This window comes from Xylocopa sonorina, chromosome 15 (genome assembly GCF_050948175.1).
Source record: "Xylocopa sonorina isolate GNS202 chromosome 15, iyXylSono1_principal, whole genome shotgun sequence".
Lineage (NCBI taxonomy): Eukaryota > Metazoa > Arthropoda > Insecta > Hymenoptera > Apidae > Xylocopa > Xylocopa sonorina.
In genome coordinates, this window is record NC_135207.1 from 2,393,006 (window position 1) to 2,409,443 (window position 16,438).

The window sequence follows — 16,438 nt, forward strand, 5'->3', positions numbered from 1 at the left end:
ATTGCTGGTCATGTTGGATGTTGCATTTAGATACGTTATCGATTACTTTGTGAATCGTATTTCTAATTAATCTGATTCCCTGAATACTTTGTAGAAAGATTACTCGGAGAATTGACGCAGTGACCAACTTAACTGTCCATCAATGCAATTGCGTACGATCGGTGAGAGTACTAGTCAGACTTGCAACTGGTACAACATCGAATATTATCATGACCGACATTATCAATACCTGGAATTAGCTGAGTATTACATTCATCTTGTTTTCTTTCATTTCCAAAGCAATTTACGTTTCTTACATATTAAAATGGCCACTTACACGACGATCTGAAAATATTCCATCAAGTAATACGTATAATTATTTATTTTTACTCAAAAATGAAATGTTAAAGTAATCTTAAAAGTGGCGAAATACTGTTATTTCGTTCAAAAACGACGTTTACGAGAAATTTTTCTCTACGACTGGAGTAGCAAGACTTACAGTTCTGTGAAAAATATTTTTTATTGTCATACTTTAATCTAACACGATTGTTATAAAAAAAGATGATTCTGAAAAATATTTGAACCATAAAGTCAACTTACAATGCACAACAGTATTGGGGATACATTTTCTTAACTACCGTATCAACCATAAGTCCCCTCTACTTTGACCAGTACTACAATCTTATTCTACGCTGTATCGGTAACGCAGGAAGTGACATTACAGTAGTAAAACCTTTTCGCAAAATTTTCAGATATCAACCACAGAATTCTTCTCGCGAACATCGTCTTCGCGTGAAACGCAGCCGTTTACAAAGTTTCAACCAGAATTTTCCACGGCAGACTTTGCAACAGAAATGATTCGGTACGACAAACACTTCGCTATAGTAACAGTGCACGGTAAAATTGAGTTTCTACGTTATTCGAGTCGCCTCGTATCTCAATGTTATCCAAACTACGCGCGTGATAACAAATAACGACTGAAACCAATTGGAGGAAAGATGTTTTTGGGTTTCTTGGTGTTCGAGTAGCACAAAAACTGTTCGTTAGCGCTTTCTATGGTCAGTGTCGAACGAGATAACAGAGTTCTCGTGAACGAGCTCCATCTTACTACATACAAGAACCTCCACGGGGAGGTAGTGCTGCAGGTTCGAATTCAAGGCCAGTGTCGGGGCTAAAGCCGACTGCATTAATCCTCGTAATACGATGGCAATGTATACAATACCTCGAGACGAAGTTATGTAGCCGAGTAGAATTCACTATGTGTGTATTGTTACTTTCACGTGTACCTATGCGTGACCGCTGCGCGGGGTGTAACTTTAGAGCAAAAACGTATCTGTATGGCTCTCGACTTTTATGGTGGATACGATTTAGAAATCATTTAACTCGGAAGCGTGCTGTATTTGGAGAATGTTTCGAGTCAATTCATTCATTACTTTTACTATTTCTGCAATGCGTGGCTTATTAAGTACTTCGACTGTACGATAAAGATATTCTTTAGTTCCTCGTTCGACGCATTATATTATCGAAATAACTTCTTTCTGTTACTTGTTGAAGTAGACTTAATGATGGTTCGACGCGTTTTGTGGACGTATAGCAAAATTTTACGTATTACAATCGTAATTTTTTATTCAGAAAGTGGGCAACTAAAGAAGTATCGTTTCTGATTACAACGTTTGTTAAGTTTTTCTTGCTTTCTCTGTTTTTCGAGGACGAATTTGAATTGAGGAGTACGATAAGGTTTTCCTAGCACAGTTTCCTGACTTCGTTGCGTCGAACTGTTTAAGGTCGTCGCGAGAAGACTATAGCGCGGACAAAGGTATGCGACGATCGAGCACGATTCGATCTCGCGAATTGAACTTCGACTGAGAATGTCATTTTGATATTTCCCCGTAACGCGTTGCCGGGGTGATGCCTCGTTAAAACGCTGATGGACTTGTAAACTGTACACGCGCAACGAATGCAAATGTTACCAGAACATTCTGCATCATCTGAAACCAGTTTTCCCCTCGCGTCTTCTTCTTACCTCGTAATGCGAGGCGTACATCGTCCTCATGTTCCCTTTTCCTTGCAATTTTCAAGGCCAGCCAATAAATTTCACCGTCGAAATCTAACGCGTTCGTTTTATAATCCAACCGGGCAATATTTCTCGCCATTCGTTTCAAATGCAAAGATTAAAATATATACACGTTTCGCCGTGTCTGGCAACAGCGAGCGTATTATTCGCCTACAATTGTTCTCCTTGAATCGGATTGAGGATCTCATCTTTTATTCCTCAGTTAACCTGAATTGCTTAAGAGATAAGGGGCTGTTCAACGTTACATGAATTGGACGAGGTCAAATATATATTGTTTTATATAGTACAGGTTTCAGTACTGTAACAGATTTGACAAATTAGAACGATATATTGTTATTTTATTGCTAATTGGTGAAGGCTTATTTCTGTTTAATATCGTCTTCTCCAAAACTGAACTATCTCGTTTCTTTTCACGATAATTGGAAAGTCCAGAAAACTTATTTAACGATTTAAGATTTTTAGTTGAAAAAAAGTTAAATCAAATATCTTGAAATTACATGCTTTTAGTTAACATTCAAAAGTAACTCAAAATCCAAGGCTTAAACTTCCTCTCCTCTATTTTCAAATTCACAGAAAAAAGCAAGAAATAAGAAAAACCTACAAAAGTAACCCAAAATCCAAGACTTAAACTTCCTCTACTCTATTTTCAAATTTGCAGAAAAAGAAAGTAAGAAATACTTAAACTTCTCCTCTATTTTCAAATTCATAGAAAAAGAAGCAATAAATAAGAAAAACCTTCAAAAAAAAACCCAAAATCCAAGACTTAAACTTCTTCTCCTCTATTTTAAAATTCCCAGGAAAAAAAGCAAGAAATACTTAAACTTCCTCTCCTCTATTTTCAAATTCACAGAAGAAAGGCAAGAAATGCTTAAACTTCTTCCCTACTATCTTCAAATTCCCACAAAAAGAAGCAAGAAATCAGGAAAACGGTTGAAACATCAACCAACGAAAAGTCCGTCGATTATTAACGCAAACGGTGAAAAAGTGTGAAAGAAAAGAAGATCCTATTTCGCTTGTTGGGCATCGATTTATCTCGCGAGGAATGTCCATGCCGCCATTCGGTCAGGAATGCCGCGAGTTCAAACCCTTGAAGTCAAATCGGGTACGTTGGTCAGCAGGTCTGGGCGACGGAGGAGAAAGAGGGAGCACAGAAGAAGGAGGGATGGGTAAGTGAAACAGGTAGATAGGTAGTAGGTAGGTGGGTAGGTAGGTAGGTAGGTGGTGCACCGGAGCAAACACTTTCGCGGGAGGCGAACACAGTGGAAGCGAGCAGAGTCCAACCGGCAAGCCAGACGGATCATTTTGTGGAGGCTGAAACCCTCGAGAAACCGGTTCTCCCTCTGCGCGCGCTTCTCCTCGATTCTTTATTCCTTTTTTATCCCTCCGCGACGCCGTGTAACCATCGGCTGGTACTACTGCGATACATGCACGCGTGTTACACGGGTATGCCCGCAGACACGCGCGACGCAACCAATATATGATACAATGCGAAGGACACGTAACATTATTTCGGTAGAGACGAACTAGTTTCCTGTCCATCGTTGCGAAAAACCAGTCTGCGATTGTTCCAACCAACAACCACAAAATTATACTACTTTGTTGGAAACTTACTATTGTTTATTTGCACTTTGACTGATTCTTTCTTTCAAAGAAATTTTATGCACGTCCAAGAAAGTTCTTTGAATAGACCGTGTCAATGATCGTAGAAACGACGATTTTACAAAGAAATGCAATTTTTTGAAATTCCTTTAAGTGGTCCGCAAGCTTCGAAAAAGCAGTCTGCGATTGTTCGAACCAACAACCACAAAATTATACTACTTTGTTGGAAACTTACTATTGTTTATTTGCACTTTGACTGATTCTTTCTTTCAAACAAATTTCATGCACGTCCAAGAATGTTCTTTGAATAGACTGTGTCAATGATCGTAGAAACGACGATTTTACAAAGAAATGCAATTTTTAAGTGGTTCGCAAGCTTCGAAAGGCAATCTGCGATTGTTCGAACCAACAACTACAAAATTATACTACTTTGTTGGAAACTTACTATTGTTTATTTGCACTTTGACTGATTCTCTGTTTGAAAGCAATTTTATGCATGTTTAATAATGTTCTTTGAATAGACCGTGTCAATGATCGTAGAAACGACGATTTTACAAAGAAATGCAATTTTTAAGTGGTTCGCAAGCTTCGAAAAAGCAGTCTGCGATTGTTCCAACCAACAACTACAAAATTATACTACTTTGTTGGAAACTTACTATTGTTTATTTGCACTTTGACTGATTCTCTGTTTGAAAGAAATTTTATGCATGTTTAATAATGTTCTTTGAATAGACTGTGTCAATGATCGTAGAAACGACGATTTTACAAAGAAATGCAGTTTTTTGAAATTCCTTTAAGTGTTTCACAAGCTTCGAAAAAGCAGTCTGCGATTGTTCGAACCAACAACTACACAATTATACTACTTTGTTGGAAACTTACAACTGTCTATTTACACTTTGACTGATTCTCTGTTTGAAAGAAATTTTGTGCACAGAGAAATGCAATTTTTTGAAATTCCGTGTCAACAATCGTAGAAACGACGATTTTACAAAGAAATGCAGTTTTTTAAAATTCCTTGAAGTGGTTCGCAAGCTTGGAGGAAGATGGAGATGGATGTGCAAGTGTAAAGAACAATGTTGCTAGCCCGTGCGTTCCATAATTAATTGTCTGTGATTCCTACGGCGAAGGATGTAAAAGCGAGCGAACTGGATGCGACCAGTAACCATAGATGGCAGTTCGATGACTCGGAAAAGTCTGGTCACCGTGGGATCCACGGTGCGTTTCGAACTTCTCAGCGCAGCAGTGGCGCATTTTTTTCCCGGCTGTATCGTCGCGACGTCGTCTGGCGTTTCGTTTCACTTTATTTCGATCGCCTCGCTCCGCTGTCTGTTTCGTCACCTGTCACCCCTTCGACTTGCATAAGTAATGCAACCGACGCGTGCATAAGTGAATTTTAACTCACCCACTGAGTATTGCCTGGCTTTTGTCCTAAACCTGCGTACCATTAACTCAGTTATATCACTATCGAGAAGAAATGCCACAAATGGAGCTACTTTACGAACTTTTTCCTTTTTTTTTTTTAGTGCAGCAAGTAATTCCAATTTCCTGATTCGATGAAATCGCGATGAATTCTTGTGTTCACATTGAGAAATCACTATCGAGAAGAAACGCCGCAAACGGGGCTACTTTACGAACTCTTAAGTTTTCCTTCGATCAAAATGCATTCCAGATTTTTACTCTTAACAAATGCAGTTCCACAATTCACGATACGTTGGCGCAGATTATTCTTGTGGTCAGGGATTTATCGAAACAGAAAGATCTGGAATACTGAATGTTATAATTAGACACGTCGGTTATTACCAAAGTCAAAATTGTCTCTTCGCAAGTTAAAACACAAGTTAATAAACAAACCTCTGATTTAAACAACAAAAATGTGCATTCTTGCATGAATAACCAAAGACAAGAGTTTGATGCTTCCTCTGACAACCCATAAAAATCTATAAATCAAATTTTACTGTCGAATCACGAACTCTGCTCTCAAGACAGACATCTCGTGGAACTGGATTCCCCTCGTTCCTTCGTTCATCCAGTTTAATAATCGAATATAAGGCAGTGAAAAGTCTGAGAATTAGAGAAATTTGTTCAAATCAGCTTAAAACACAAGTTAATAAACAAACCTCTGATTTAAACAACAAAAATGTGCGTTATTGCATGAATAACCAAAGACAAGAGTTTGATGTTTCCTCTGACAACCCATAAAAATCTATAAACCAAATAAATCAAATTTTCCTGTCAAATCACGAACTCTGCTCTCAAGACAGAAATCTGGTGCAACTGAATTCCCCTCGTTCCTTCGTTCATCCAGTTTAATAATCGAACACAAGGCAGTGAAAAGTCTGAGAATCGGAGAAATTTGTTCAAATCAGCTTGGACGTTAAAAAAACGAAATTTTGGAGAAGCTGGCGGCCTGTTTGCCACGAAATCAGCTTAAAACACAAGTTAATAAACAAACCTCTGATTTAAACAACAAAAATGTGCGTTATTGCATGAATAACCAAAGACAAGAGTTTGATGTTTCCTCTGACAACCCATAAAAATCTATAAACCAAATAAATCAAATTTTCCTGTCAAATCACGAACTCTGCTCTCAAGACAGAAATCTGGTGCAACTGGATTCCCCTCGTTCCTTCGTTCATCCAGTTTAATAATCGAACACAAGGCAGTGAAAAGTCTGAGAATCGGAGAAATTTGTTCAAATCAGCTTGGACGTTAATGAAACGAAATTTTGGAGAAGCTGGCGGCCTGTTTGCCACGAAATCAGCTTAAAACACAAGTTAATAAACAAATCTCTGATTTAAACAACAAAAATGTGCGTTATTGCATGAATAACCAAAGACAAGAATTTGATGCTTCCTCTGACAACCCATAAAAATCGATAAACCAAATAAATCAAATTTTCCTGTCGAATCACGAACTCTGCTCTCAAGACAGAAATCTGGTGCAACTGGATTCCCCTCGTTCCTTCGTTCATCCAGTTTAATAATCGAACACAAGGCAGTGAAAAGTCTGAGAATCGGAGAAATTTGTTCAAATCAGCTTGGACGTTAATGAAACGAAATTTTGGAGAAGCTGGCGGCCAGTTTGCCACGAAGAAAAGCCTCGTCCTCAATTTTTCGAGCGAGCCGGCACGGCTGAACCGACGATGGCAGCGTCGATTGAACACGGGCTGCGATCGTGCCGATTCCTCTGATTGGCCGAGCGAGCCGGCATTACTCACAGCGCAAGAAGACTCTTTGTCTGTTTTTCGTCCGGCCGACTAGCCGGCAACCGGCGGAGCGCAAGTTATACGTGCAGTCGGAGGTCCTTCAGCCATCGCGCCGGCTGCAATTATAACGCTCGCCTTCTGGTTCGATCTTGCTCGATTCGCGCGCACACGCCGCGATATTCTTCGACGGGCATCGCTCGCCTGAGATACGTGCCGGCCACGAAACGCGTCGGTGGTGTGCCTTTGAAAAAGTTACCAAAGACCGCGAGCAGCGAGGATATCAGGAAACGTCAGCAGTTTGTCGATTGACCCGAAGGTAAGCCCCCTTTCGCGCGAAGATCGACTCCACGACTCTCGATATTCTTCAGAAGAAGCAGTTCCCCCCCGTTTTCCTTCAAATTATCGTGTTTTTTCTAGTTTGCCACGCGTCTGGTAATCGCATGATCTATGCCTCTCGCGTTACACGCACGAACAGAGAGACGGAGACACGCGTTTTAGCGTTTCTTTGTGCGAAATGATCGTGGAATCAAGGTAAGAATAGTATCGAGGAGTAGAACGAAACGAATGGAACTGGTGGGAGCCGATGTTTTCGAGACTTTACGCGATCCTCGTTTTCCATCCGGACGGTTCGCTCTTTGAAAAAGGCGTGAGGGAAGGAAAAATGTAGGGACGGTAAAACCAGTTTTAGAACGCGCTACCCGGTACATGGTATGATTATATTCCACCGCGGATCCCGATTTCCTGCGACGACCTTCAGTGGAGTATCGTTAAATTGTTGAAGAGCATTGTCCGCGACTGTCTCGCAGTGCGAGTGCGTCTCTTCAAAGAAACTGCGTTACCAAATTAAACGACCTTAAAAAATGGAGAAAATGATATCTCACATCCTATATATAGACGACTTTTGTTTGCTCGTATCTCGTGGTTGTTGCTGTAAAATTCTCAGAGTTGTAATCTTTTAAATTTGTATAAAAATTACGCAAAAGGAGGTACCAAGCGAGAAGTCGAAGAAACGAAGTCCCTTGAAACGCTAGACGCATGTACGTACGAATATTCGCGTGTGTGTGTGTGTATGTGCTTCAGGCGCGGACACTGCTTCGGTCAAGGTCGTAGTCTGCAAGTTAATGCTCTTTTTACACGTTCTCTTTCCTCGACTATACACGGTGTCCTGATAATACCACCATCGGCGACTGTCTGTACGAAACATTTTCAAACGATTATTTAGACACAAATGTAACTGAAACAGTAGGATAATATCGTCGTTTACCTTTGTAATAAAGTGTGTATCGTCGGTTTTATTGTTCGTATCCATCAACAGCGACTATCTTCGTCGAAATGATCGTTTCATTCGAACAGAGAATCATTCGAACGAGATACTGTGTCGAGGATTGGTAACTCCACCACCGTTGGCGGAATTTAATGGCCAATGGGGTACGAGTTTCCTTCCCTCGGCGCGAAATGCAGCCGTGCAAAAGATCGTTTCAACTTTACAGCGACCCAATATCGCATCTGGAGTGGACGTTAATCACGAAGTAAGTATAACAATTCTTAACAAATCATTTAAGAAACGCATAAAACAGATCGAACTTAATTACGTACAATACGTTAACTTAAATAAATATATGCTCATAGTTCACGAATTTTGTCTCGATTTTTAAGCAGTATCCGATCACTGAGCAGATACTATCGCGCACAGAAGTATCCATCGAATAAATTTTCTTTCCTGTGGACTTTAACGTGCAGCGTCATCTATGCGTCGACGAAGGAACTCGATGCACATTTCGACAAAGGTTTCGATAAATGCATTGCATTTACAGTGAAATATCGATTGAAATATGTTTGTAGACACGCAATATATTGTTATTGTTACTTTACGCGAGATTTTTTTCGAAAATTCGCGACGGTTCGATCATCCGAGGAATTCGTTGCAGATTTCGATGGCGCTGCGAGCAGTAACGCGCTTAGATCCATTTTGGTTCCTGCGATCGAGCCTCAGTAATGGTCAGTGGCGTCGCAAGTCGCGGTGGTGGTTGTCGGTAAACGTTGGTATTTGTTGTTGTACACAACCAGACAGCATGAATAATGTTTCCGTGTTGCTGCTTTTGTTTGTTACGCTGCTAGGTATCGGATGTTGCACGCAAAGAACCGTAAGTAATGCAACTTGCGTAGTCGATTGTTCGAACGTTAATTGGAATTAGCACGGTTATTCGAGTCGACGTCCGTTTTTCAGCGAAACGACCCACGGTCCTGTTTAATATGATTCATTCTACGATTGTTCTATCGCGCGGGCAAAGTCGATTTAGAAATTATTTTGTTGCACCTCGCGATTGTTGTTCAATGACAATTCGATGGTAATTGGGAGCAATACGCTACTTAATGAGGAACACGAGTTCCCATAACCCATTTAGTAATTAACGTGAGAACCCTGATAATCAGGCGATTAACGATGATTTAGTCTGTCGACGTTTTTCGGTCAATTTTAAGTAAATAACGTTATTTGACGACAGATAAGCGAGTCTGAGATATATAAAATTACAGCATACAAGTAATGATGAAAGTTAATAAAAAATATTAAATATATAGCGATTGAAAATTAAGTTTTGCATAGTCCTTTCAGTTTTTATATAAATATTTAATTAAATTATTTGTCAAATTGTTAGCGTTTAATTGTAATAAAATGCAAGCGAAATGTGATCTTATATAGTTCTCTAATTATAATGATGTACTACTTAATTATTGAGTTGTAAACAATACATTTACATTTTTTTATATAAAAGAATTTGCCTGGCACTAGTTACGATCATGGGTGAATCCAGACTGTGGCACGATATGTAAAGACAAAAATGTAACAACAGTTTATCTAAGAGCCGATGGTCCCAATGACACTCTCCATTATTTGTGGGATTTCGATGGTAATCCATCCATATTGCTAGCGCTAACTTCATCGTCGACTTATCTCAACATAAGTTGGGAAGATTTTCTTCTTAAGAAAGAAAATTCTATAATGTTTACCGAAGAACCGATCTATACTTTCGGCGTAGTTTTAAATAAGGTCAGTATACACAAGATCGCCAGATTGATATTTGCGAGTAAAGTATTAATAAAGTTAATATTTTTCAGATAATAGAGTTCAACGATGTAAATGACACAGCAATAATAAACATTGCTAACATAATAAATACAAATATTTTACATCCAATGTTCTTTCAATGGGAGCGCAAGACTTTGATACAAAATAATGAATTTGTCACACTGAACGTGGAAGGTAGCTATTACAATGACACTGCCATGAATATTAGCAGACATGGAAGTGTGAAGCTTTCGGTACAGTATTCTGCCGCTATATAAATTCACAATATCGCAGTTATGCATTTATCACTGTAATCATTGTTTATTTTTTAGTTAAGAGGATTTTGCTCTCTCGATCACTCAGAAGTTATGCCTCACATGTTGCACACTGAAAACTCTACCCAGATTGATATTATTCTCGACAATATGCAGACAAATAAAACCTTTAACAATAGCAGATTTGCCATCGAGTTGCTAGTAGTGGGCGAAGCGAATCCAGATATTCCCATGTTTATTAATCCAAAAAAGAGTTTAGACGACGAACATACACCTGGCATATTTGAGGCAATTCATTATAATTTATAATAATTTTAAAACTATTTCAACATCATTGTAATATTAATCGTACTTTCCAGGTTGTCGAAGTTAGAACACCGCCATACAAAAGCATGGACAACTATCTCGACGAAGGAGCCTACTTGCAATGGAGACCAGTTTCATATACAACTGTGTCTCGTGACGTAACAAGCTCGACAGAAACAATACAGTACCCACCAATAAAAGTGTCTAATCACACAAGTGCTATTGTAACTTCTATGTTGTATTGCTATTACGGAGAGAAGGTGAATGATTTGCTTACACAAAGAATTATTGTATCATTGGGAGCAAAGGGCGATGGTTTTTACAAAAGAACCTATTATTCTACATGGTAATTTTTTTTTAGTTCTTTTTGTTCTAATATACACTAATTAACGTTGATATGTATATATTTGTTTTTTTTTTTAGGACGTTTTTAATTGGATACGGTACACCACCCAATGAACGATTTTCTTACTTGGTAATTATGATCATTTCAATTGGTCTTGGCCTTCCGCTAACTATTTTGGTAGCAACTGGCATCTATCTCTGTGTCCGTAAACTGCCTAAACGTAACAGCGAGGTGTATTTAAGTCAATGAAAGTATTCTGTAGACCGTTGAAAGTTTCGAAGCGCATTAATGTTCTGAGAAAAATTCGTGCACGTTTAGTTGCATCTGCCGGCATATCACTATTTAAACTTTACAAAAGAGATATTCTTATATTTATATAAATAGCACATATATTTTTACACCTATTTTCAAATTGATAGGAGATAATCAATTTGAGGTATATATTAGTGCAACGCATACAAATAATACTGTACAAATTTATACACGGTTCATCAATAAACTACAAACGAACAATTTTCAGACGAACCATTACCTTTCGAACTGAGAAGCGTGCGTAGAACACTCTGTTACTCTCCTACGACATTTTCTAACATTGTATTTCGAAACGCGCGCTTAAATAGATATTCAAACAATGTCGATATTATACAAAATGTGAAATATAGAAACAAATAAAATAACTGCAGACAAAAGTAGACGAAATAAAACAGCACCTGGTAGGATCAAACTCGTGAAAGGTGAAATAAAAGAAAGAAAAACAAATTCAGGCGATATATATTGCGATATGCACAATGGCGACGCGTTGGCAGTAAGATCGCAGCACAATCGCCAAACCAATAGTTTCTTAAGGAAAGCCTCTGCTGTGAGCCAGCAGACACTGTCGACAATTCCGTAAGGGTGGCTGGCGAATGTTTTTAGGCGACGATAGTAAAGGTGGCGCGGTGTGGTGCCGTGTTCCTCGCTATCATGGGGGTGGCGGGAGAGGTACAGTCAGTGAAGAAGTACATTTTCATTGATCCACTGGTGGTACCGTAGGGGGCATGCGAATTTACGAATCCCAACAACAATATCGACCTCCGCCGTAGTCTTTATTTTTGAATTCCCAAACACCACGATCGCCCAAAGAGCTGTGGAATCCCCCTTCGACCCGCTCCACCCATGGATCCCGTTCGCGGTAGGATCTGGAGGAGTATCCAGCGGAAAACCGTGGACTCGTTTAACGATGATACTCGTGGAGGAAGCGTATACCGCAATTGTCATTGGGTGAGTACGGATTCGTAGCTGCGACAGTCTCTCGCGCAGGTTAGTCGAGCGTGGTGGGCGGTCAGAGTTGTCGGGAAGGGTGGCAGAGAGGTGGTGGGTTCGCGTTCGGTTGCGAGTCGTGCGCGTATGTACTTATACGTACAACAGGGGTGCCTCGAAACTAGTTCCCGTGGATTCCGCTGCGCGAGATTGGCGCGTGGCGGTGCAATAACGTCCGCGTCGGGTTTGTCGAATCGCGACACGGCCCTCGAGCGAGAAAGCCTTTCGACCAGTTAAATTGGGAAAGTGTGCGCGCCAGACAGGGACTGCCCCAATTGGGCCCCCGACGAACTCAGTGCCGACTAAGAACCGATGAGAACGTTCGTGGAGCACCCGTAGCCGGGCGATAATAAAACGGAAAGGCGGAACGCGGACGCGGAGAACGCAGACGGGACGGGGTAGAATGTGCCAGTGGCGACCTGAGCGGGCGAGATAGAATTCGCATCGAGAGAGAGAGAGAGAGAGAAAGGAGGGAGGAATCAGGAATAGAGGCGAACACAGGGGCGGGCTGGTAACGGCGATGAAGAAAGAGTGAGAAAGTGCTGGACAGGAGGTATACAGTGACAGAGGGAACCGGAGTAAATCAAGAAGAGGGGCAGAAGAGAAGGAGAGGGGCGGGTGTTAGAAAGAACGATAGAGAGGTAGAGGGAGAGAGGGTTAGAGAGTGAGAGAGAGAGAGAGGGAGAGAAGAGACACGCGCGCGCGCGCGCGCGTTTACGTGCCAGAAAGAACCGACGGACAAAAGGAAGCGGAGAGGACCCGGTCGGTCCTTCGGTCAGGAGAGTTAAGGGTACGAAGGAAGGCAGGAAGACAGGAAAGTAGGGAGGGATCGTAGTCAGACGAAGCTGCGTTACGGTGCGCGCACGGGTGCGATACGAGCGGCAGAGAGAACGCGTCGGGTTCTGTCCCCGAGGAAGGGACCGTCGCGCGCAACGCGATCAATTTTCGTTGCGACGCGGGCGGCTAGACCGAAGGAACAGGAAGAAATGACGACTGCAGCGAGATACCGATAACCGGCCGGATAATGTTGTCGCAGAGCAAGTTTTACGCTCTCTTTATCCACTACACGTTCGTGTAGCGCGACACGGGGCGGGTCCTTGCCGCTGCGGTGGAAGAACAGTGCTGTCGGAAGAGGAGGTGCCAGGCGCGAGGAGAGCAAAAGGACACGAGCAGGAAGAACCGTAGGAAGGAAGCGTTCACGGGTGTAAAACCAAGGGGCCGCCAAGTGGAGAGTTCGTTTCGGGTAAATCGGAGGATCCGTGGACGACGAACACCCGAGGAACCGGGATACGTTGCGTGATCGTCGCCGTTTCGAGCCGTTGCTAAGAGAAATGGAACGACGGTGGGAAGAAGAGAAGGAAACGGGAGAAAGGGAACGGAGGCAGTAAGAAAGAGGCGCGCACATACACACGCGTATATATACGTGTATATATATACGGAAAAGACAAAAAACGTTTGGTCGTCGTACGGTGCGTGTTCAGTTTACAGTGTCTTGTTGCTTGGTAGTGGTGCTACCCTTGCCGTAGCTGAACAAGCAAGGCCCGCGGAGGTATCTCAGAACCCGCCCCTCCTCGACGTCGCAGTGCCTCTTCTTCATATCGCTACGTCGTGCTTTTCTCGTTCAAAAACCGCGACTGTACATCTCCACGCTACCGGAGAAACTCCTTGACCGTAAGTGCTAAGCGACAAATTCAATCGCACAAATTTTACCACTCCAATGTACATTTCTGATGCTCGTTTTGGGAAATTACCATTTTCGTCGCGAGAAGTGGAAGCCTTCCTGAAACTTTGGTTCGTTTAACGGTTAAATGTAATCGGCAACGATCGTTTTACTTAGGCTGGAGTTCGAGTTGGCTGGCGTAAACATCTCGCGTAAGGTATTTCGTTGATTTTACTACTTGGAAACCGCGTGTGCCTCTCCGGTGGAGGCGCTAATGGCGCTACCGTGCAGCCTGACCACGTAACACGAATAAATCGTTGCCGCAACATCCTTTCCATATATCTATCAATTCTCTTCGAGGTGTAATCGAAACTCTCTTAGACCCGCGAGTAATAATGCGTGCGTGCATTATGCGACACGATGAAATGTAACAAATGTTCCTCCTCGTCGACGAACGTCCCTTCCATTCTCTGTAATCAATTACCGTGACTACTGTACAGTTTCGATTGGGCTGAACGCGATACCACGAATCGAATTGCAAGGCGACGCGTACATGTAGATAGAGGACGTATAGATAGATGTAGGTAGAGACACGCGAGCACGGAGATGGGGTATATATCTACGTATAGCGTGACGCGCGACCGCCGTTCCATTCTCGATATATCGATCGACAGGCCGCCTCGGTCAGGGATCAGTCAGGGGTTCACTCTCGTGATGACGATAAGCGCTTGCTCTTCTTCTTTGCTCTCTCTTCTCGAGATTAGTCGCACGAGAAATAGCTCTGGCTGCCTTTGTGTTCGACGAAGGTCGTATTCGCCGGTGCGCACACCGCGCGTCGGTGTTATATATCGTGGGCTTACTGGTGAAACATAGTAGGTCAATATCTATGGTTCTTTCAGAAACTGTGTTCAATCGAGTCCCTCGATACGCTCTCGAGATGCATAGATGTATCGTGCTGGTGACTTGGTCACTATTGCAGTAGTTGCTAATCCTTTACTACTCGTCATTGTTCACTGTCTTCGCTTTTTGTTGGTAAAATAGAAGATTGTAGATGGTATCTATGGTTCTTTCAGAAACTGTGTTCAATCGAGTCCCTCGATACGCTCTCGAGATGCATAGATGAATCGCGGTGGTGACTTGGTCACTATTGCAGTAGTTGCTAATCCTTTACTACTCGTCATTGTTCACTGTCTTCGCTTTTCGTTGGTAAAATAGAAGATTGTAGATGGTATCTATGGTTCTTTCAGAAACTGTGTTCAATCGAGTCCCTCGATACGCTCTCGAGATGCATAGATGTATCGTGACTTGGTCACTATTGCAGTAGTTGCTAATCCTTTACTATTCGTCATTGTTCACTGTTTCTGCTTTTTGTTGGTAAAATAGAAGATTGTAGATGGTATCTATGGTTCTTTCAGAAACTGTGTTCAATCGAGTCCCTCGATACGCTCTCGAGATGCATAGATGTATCGTGCTGGTGACTTGGTCACTATTGCAGTAGTTGCTAATCCTTTACTATTCGTCATTGTTCACTGTTTCTGCTTTTTGTTGGTAAAATAGAAGATTGTAGATGGTTTTTAACTGATGGTTTTTGGTAGTTGATGGTACAATCGTGACATATCGCGTTCCTTATGGTCTCGTTCTGTTCTTGGGTCTGCGTTCTCGTGTGTCTCGTGATGACCTTCCTCCGCGCGAAAATCGCGCACGATCGTGCACGATCTGCTCAAGAATCGCGCGATGGTATCGATCATCGTCTCGTGCACGAGCATCACGCTCGCTGAGGATTTCGTTGCGAGTGGATGCGCGTGAATCTTGTTGATTCTGGATCTGTCGATTCATTCAGAGCGTCCTTGACGATTCCACGATCGTGGAGCGTAGAGTGACTCTTGGTGGAAATTGATATATGCTTGTGGTAATTGAAAGTTGCTGTCAGACACGTTTTATTCGTTTGCTTTTATTATCGATGCATAGATCTTTCGATGAATAGGAAACGTTGCAGAGTTTTAAGTGTTAAATTGAATAAGTTGAAGTATTGTTTTTATTTTTATTTTCATATTTATTCGTTAACGCGCACATTTGAGATCGAACGACGGACGCGTGTGAGTTGGAGATTGATGTATTTGCATAGTTTAAAATTCGATGAACTATTTAGCTTAATAAATAAAAGATCGATACTATAGCCGTGTAATGCCAAAGGTCGCGGCAAAGCTACATTGTCTGTGCTAAAAGGAAGCGTATTTTCCTGTCTGTTGGCCGTGCGAGAAAAGCGTGACGTCAAAGTCAATTTCTTCGATTTAAACGTCTCTCGTCTGCTGGAAATCCTCCCTGCCCTTCTCCTTTTATTCGCGACACTGTCGATACAGTGTGATCCGTGGTAAAACCGTGACTCGTTAGCATTTATCGTGTAACACCCAATTTTGTCATTTATTTATTTTCGTAAACGCTTTGCTTAATGGAATCTATTTTAAAAGTCTTTCTGTCTTGATAATTCTAGTTAAGTTTCAAAAATTGGATTTTTAATACTTAACGATTGTGATTGTAGGGCTAGAGTTGTCAAGAAATGCTGTAATATTTTCTACAATTATAATTTCAGAATTTACACAATAGCAATTTCACAAGTTAGAATTTTGT

The 16,438-nt window shown here is 41.6% G+C and overlaps 2 protein-coding genes across 14 annotated transcripts in view; both read left to right on the top strand.

Moving 5' to 3' along the window:
- The first annotated feature begins 8,846 nt into the window (after window positions 1–8,846).
- Window positions 8,847–11,357, top strand: LOC143430790 (glycosylated lysosomal membrane protein). Its single transcript, XM_076907208.1, has 6 exons — window positions 8,847–9,001; window positions 9,649–9,906; window positions 9,975–10,178; window positions 10,257–10,487; window positions 10,559–10,851; window positions 10,929–11,357. Exons 1-6 carry the CDS (start codon window positions 8,930–8,932, stop codon window positions 11,098–11,100), a joined length of 1,230 nt encoding a protein of 409 aa, XP_076763323.1. The 5' UTR covers window positions 8,847–8,929; the 3' UTR covers window positions 11,101–11,357.
- Window positions 11,358–13,786: 2,429 nt separating this feature from the next.
- Para (sodium voltage-gated channel paralytic) overlaps window positions 13,787–16,438 on the top strand; it is a 79,205-nt gene continuing 76,553 nt past the window's right edge. For 12 of the 13 annotated variants that reach the window (XM_076907300.1, XM_076907301.1, XM_076907305.1 and 9 more), the window contains exon 1: window positions 13,788–13,821. The gene's annotated coding sequence lies outside the window, so the exon portion shown is untranslated. Of the gene's footprint in view, window positions 13,822–16,438 lie in introns of all 13 variants that reach the window. The other variant, XM_076907306.1, reaches the window with a different exon arrangement.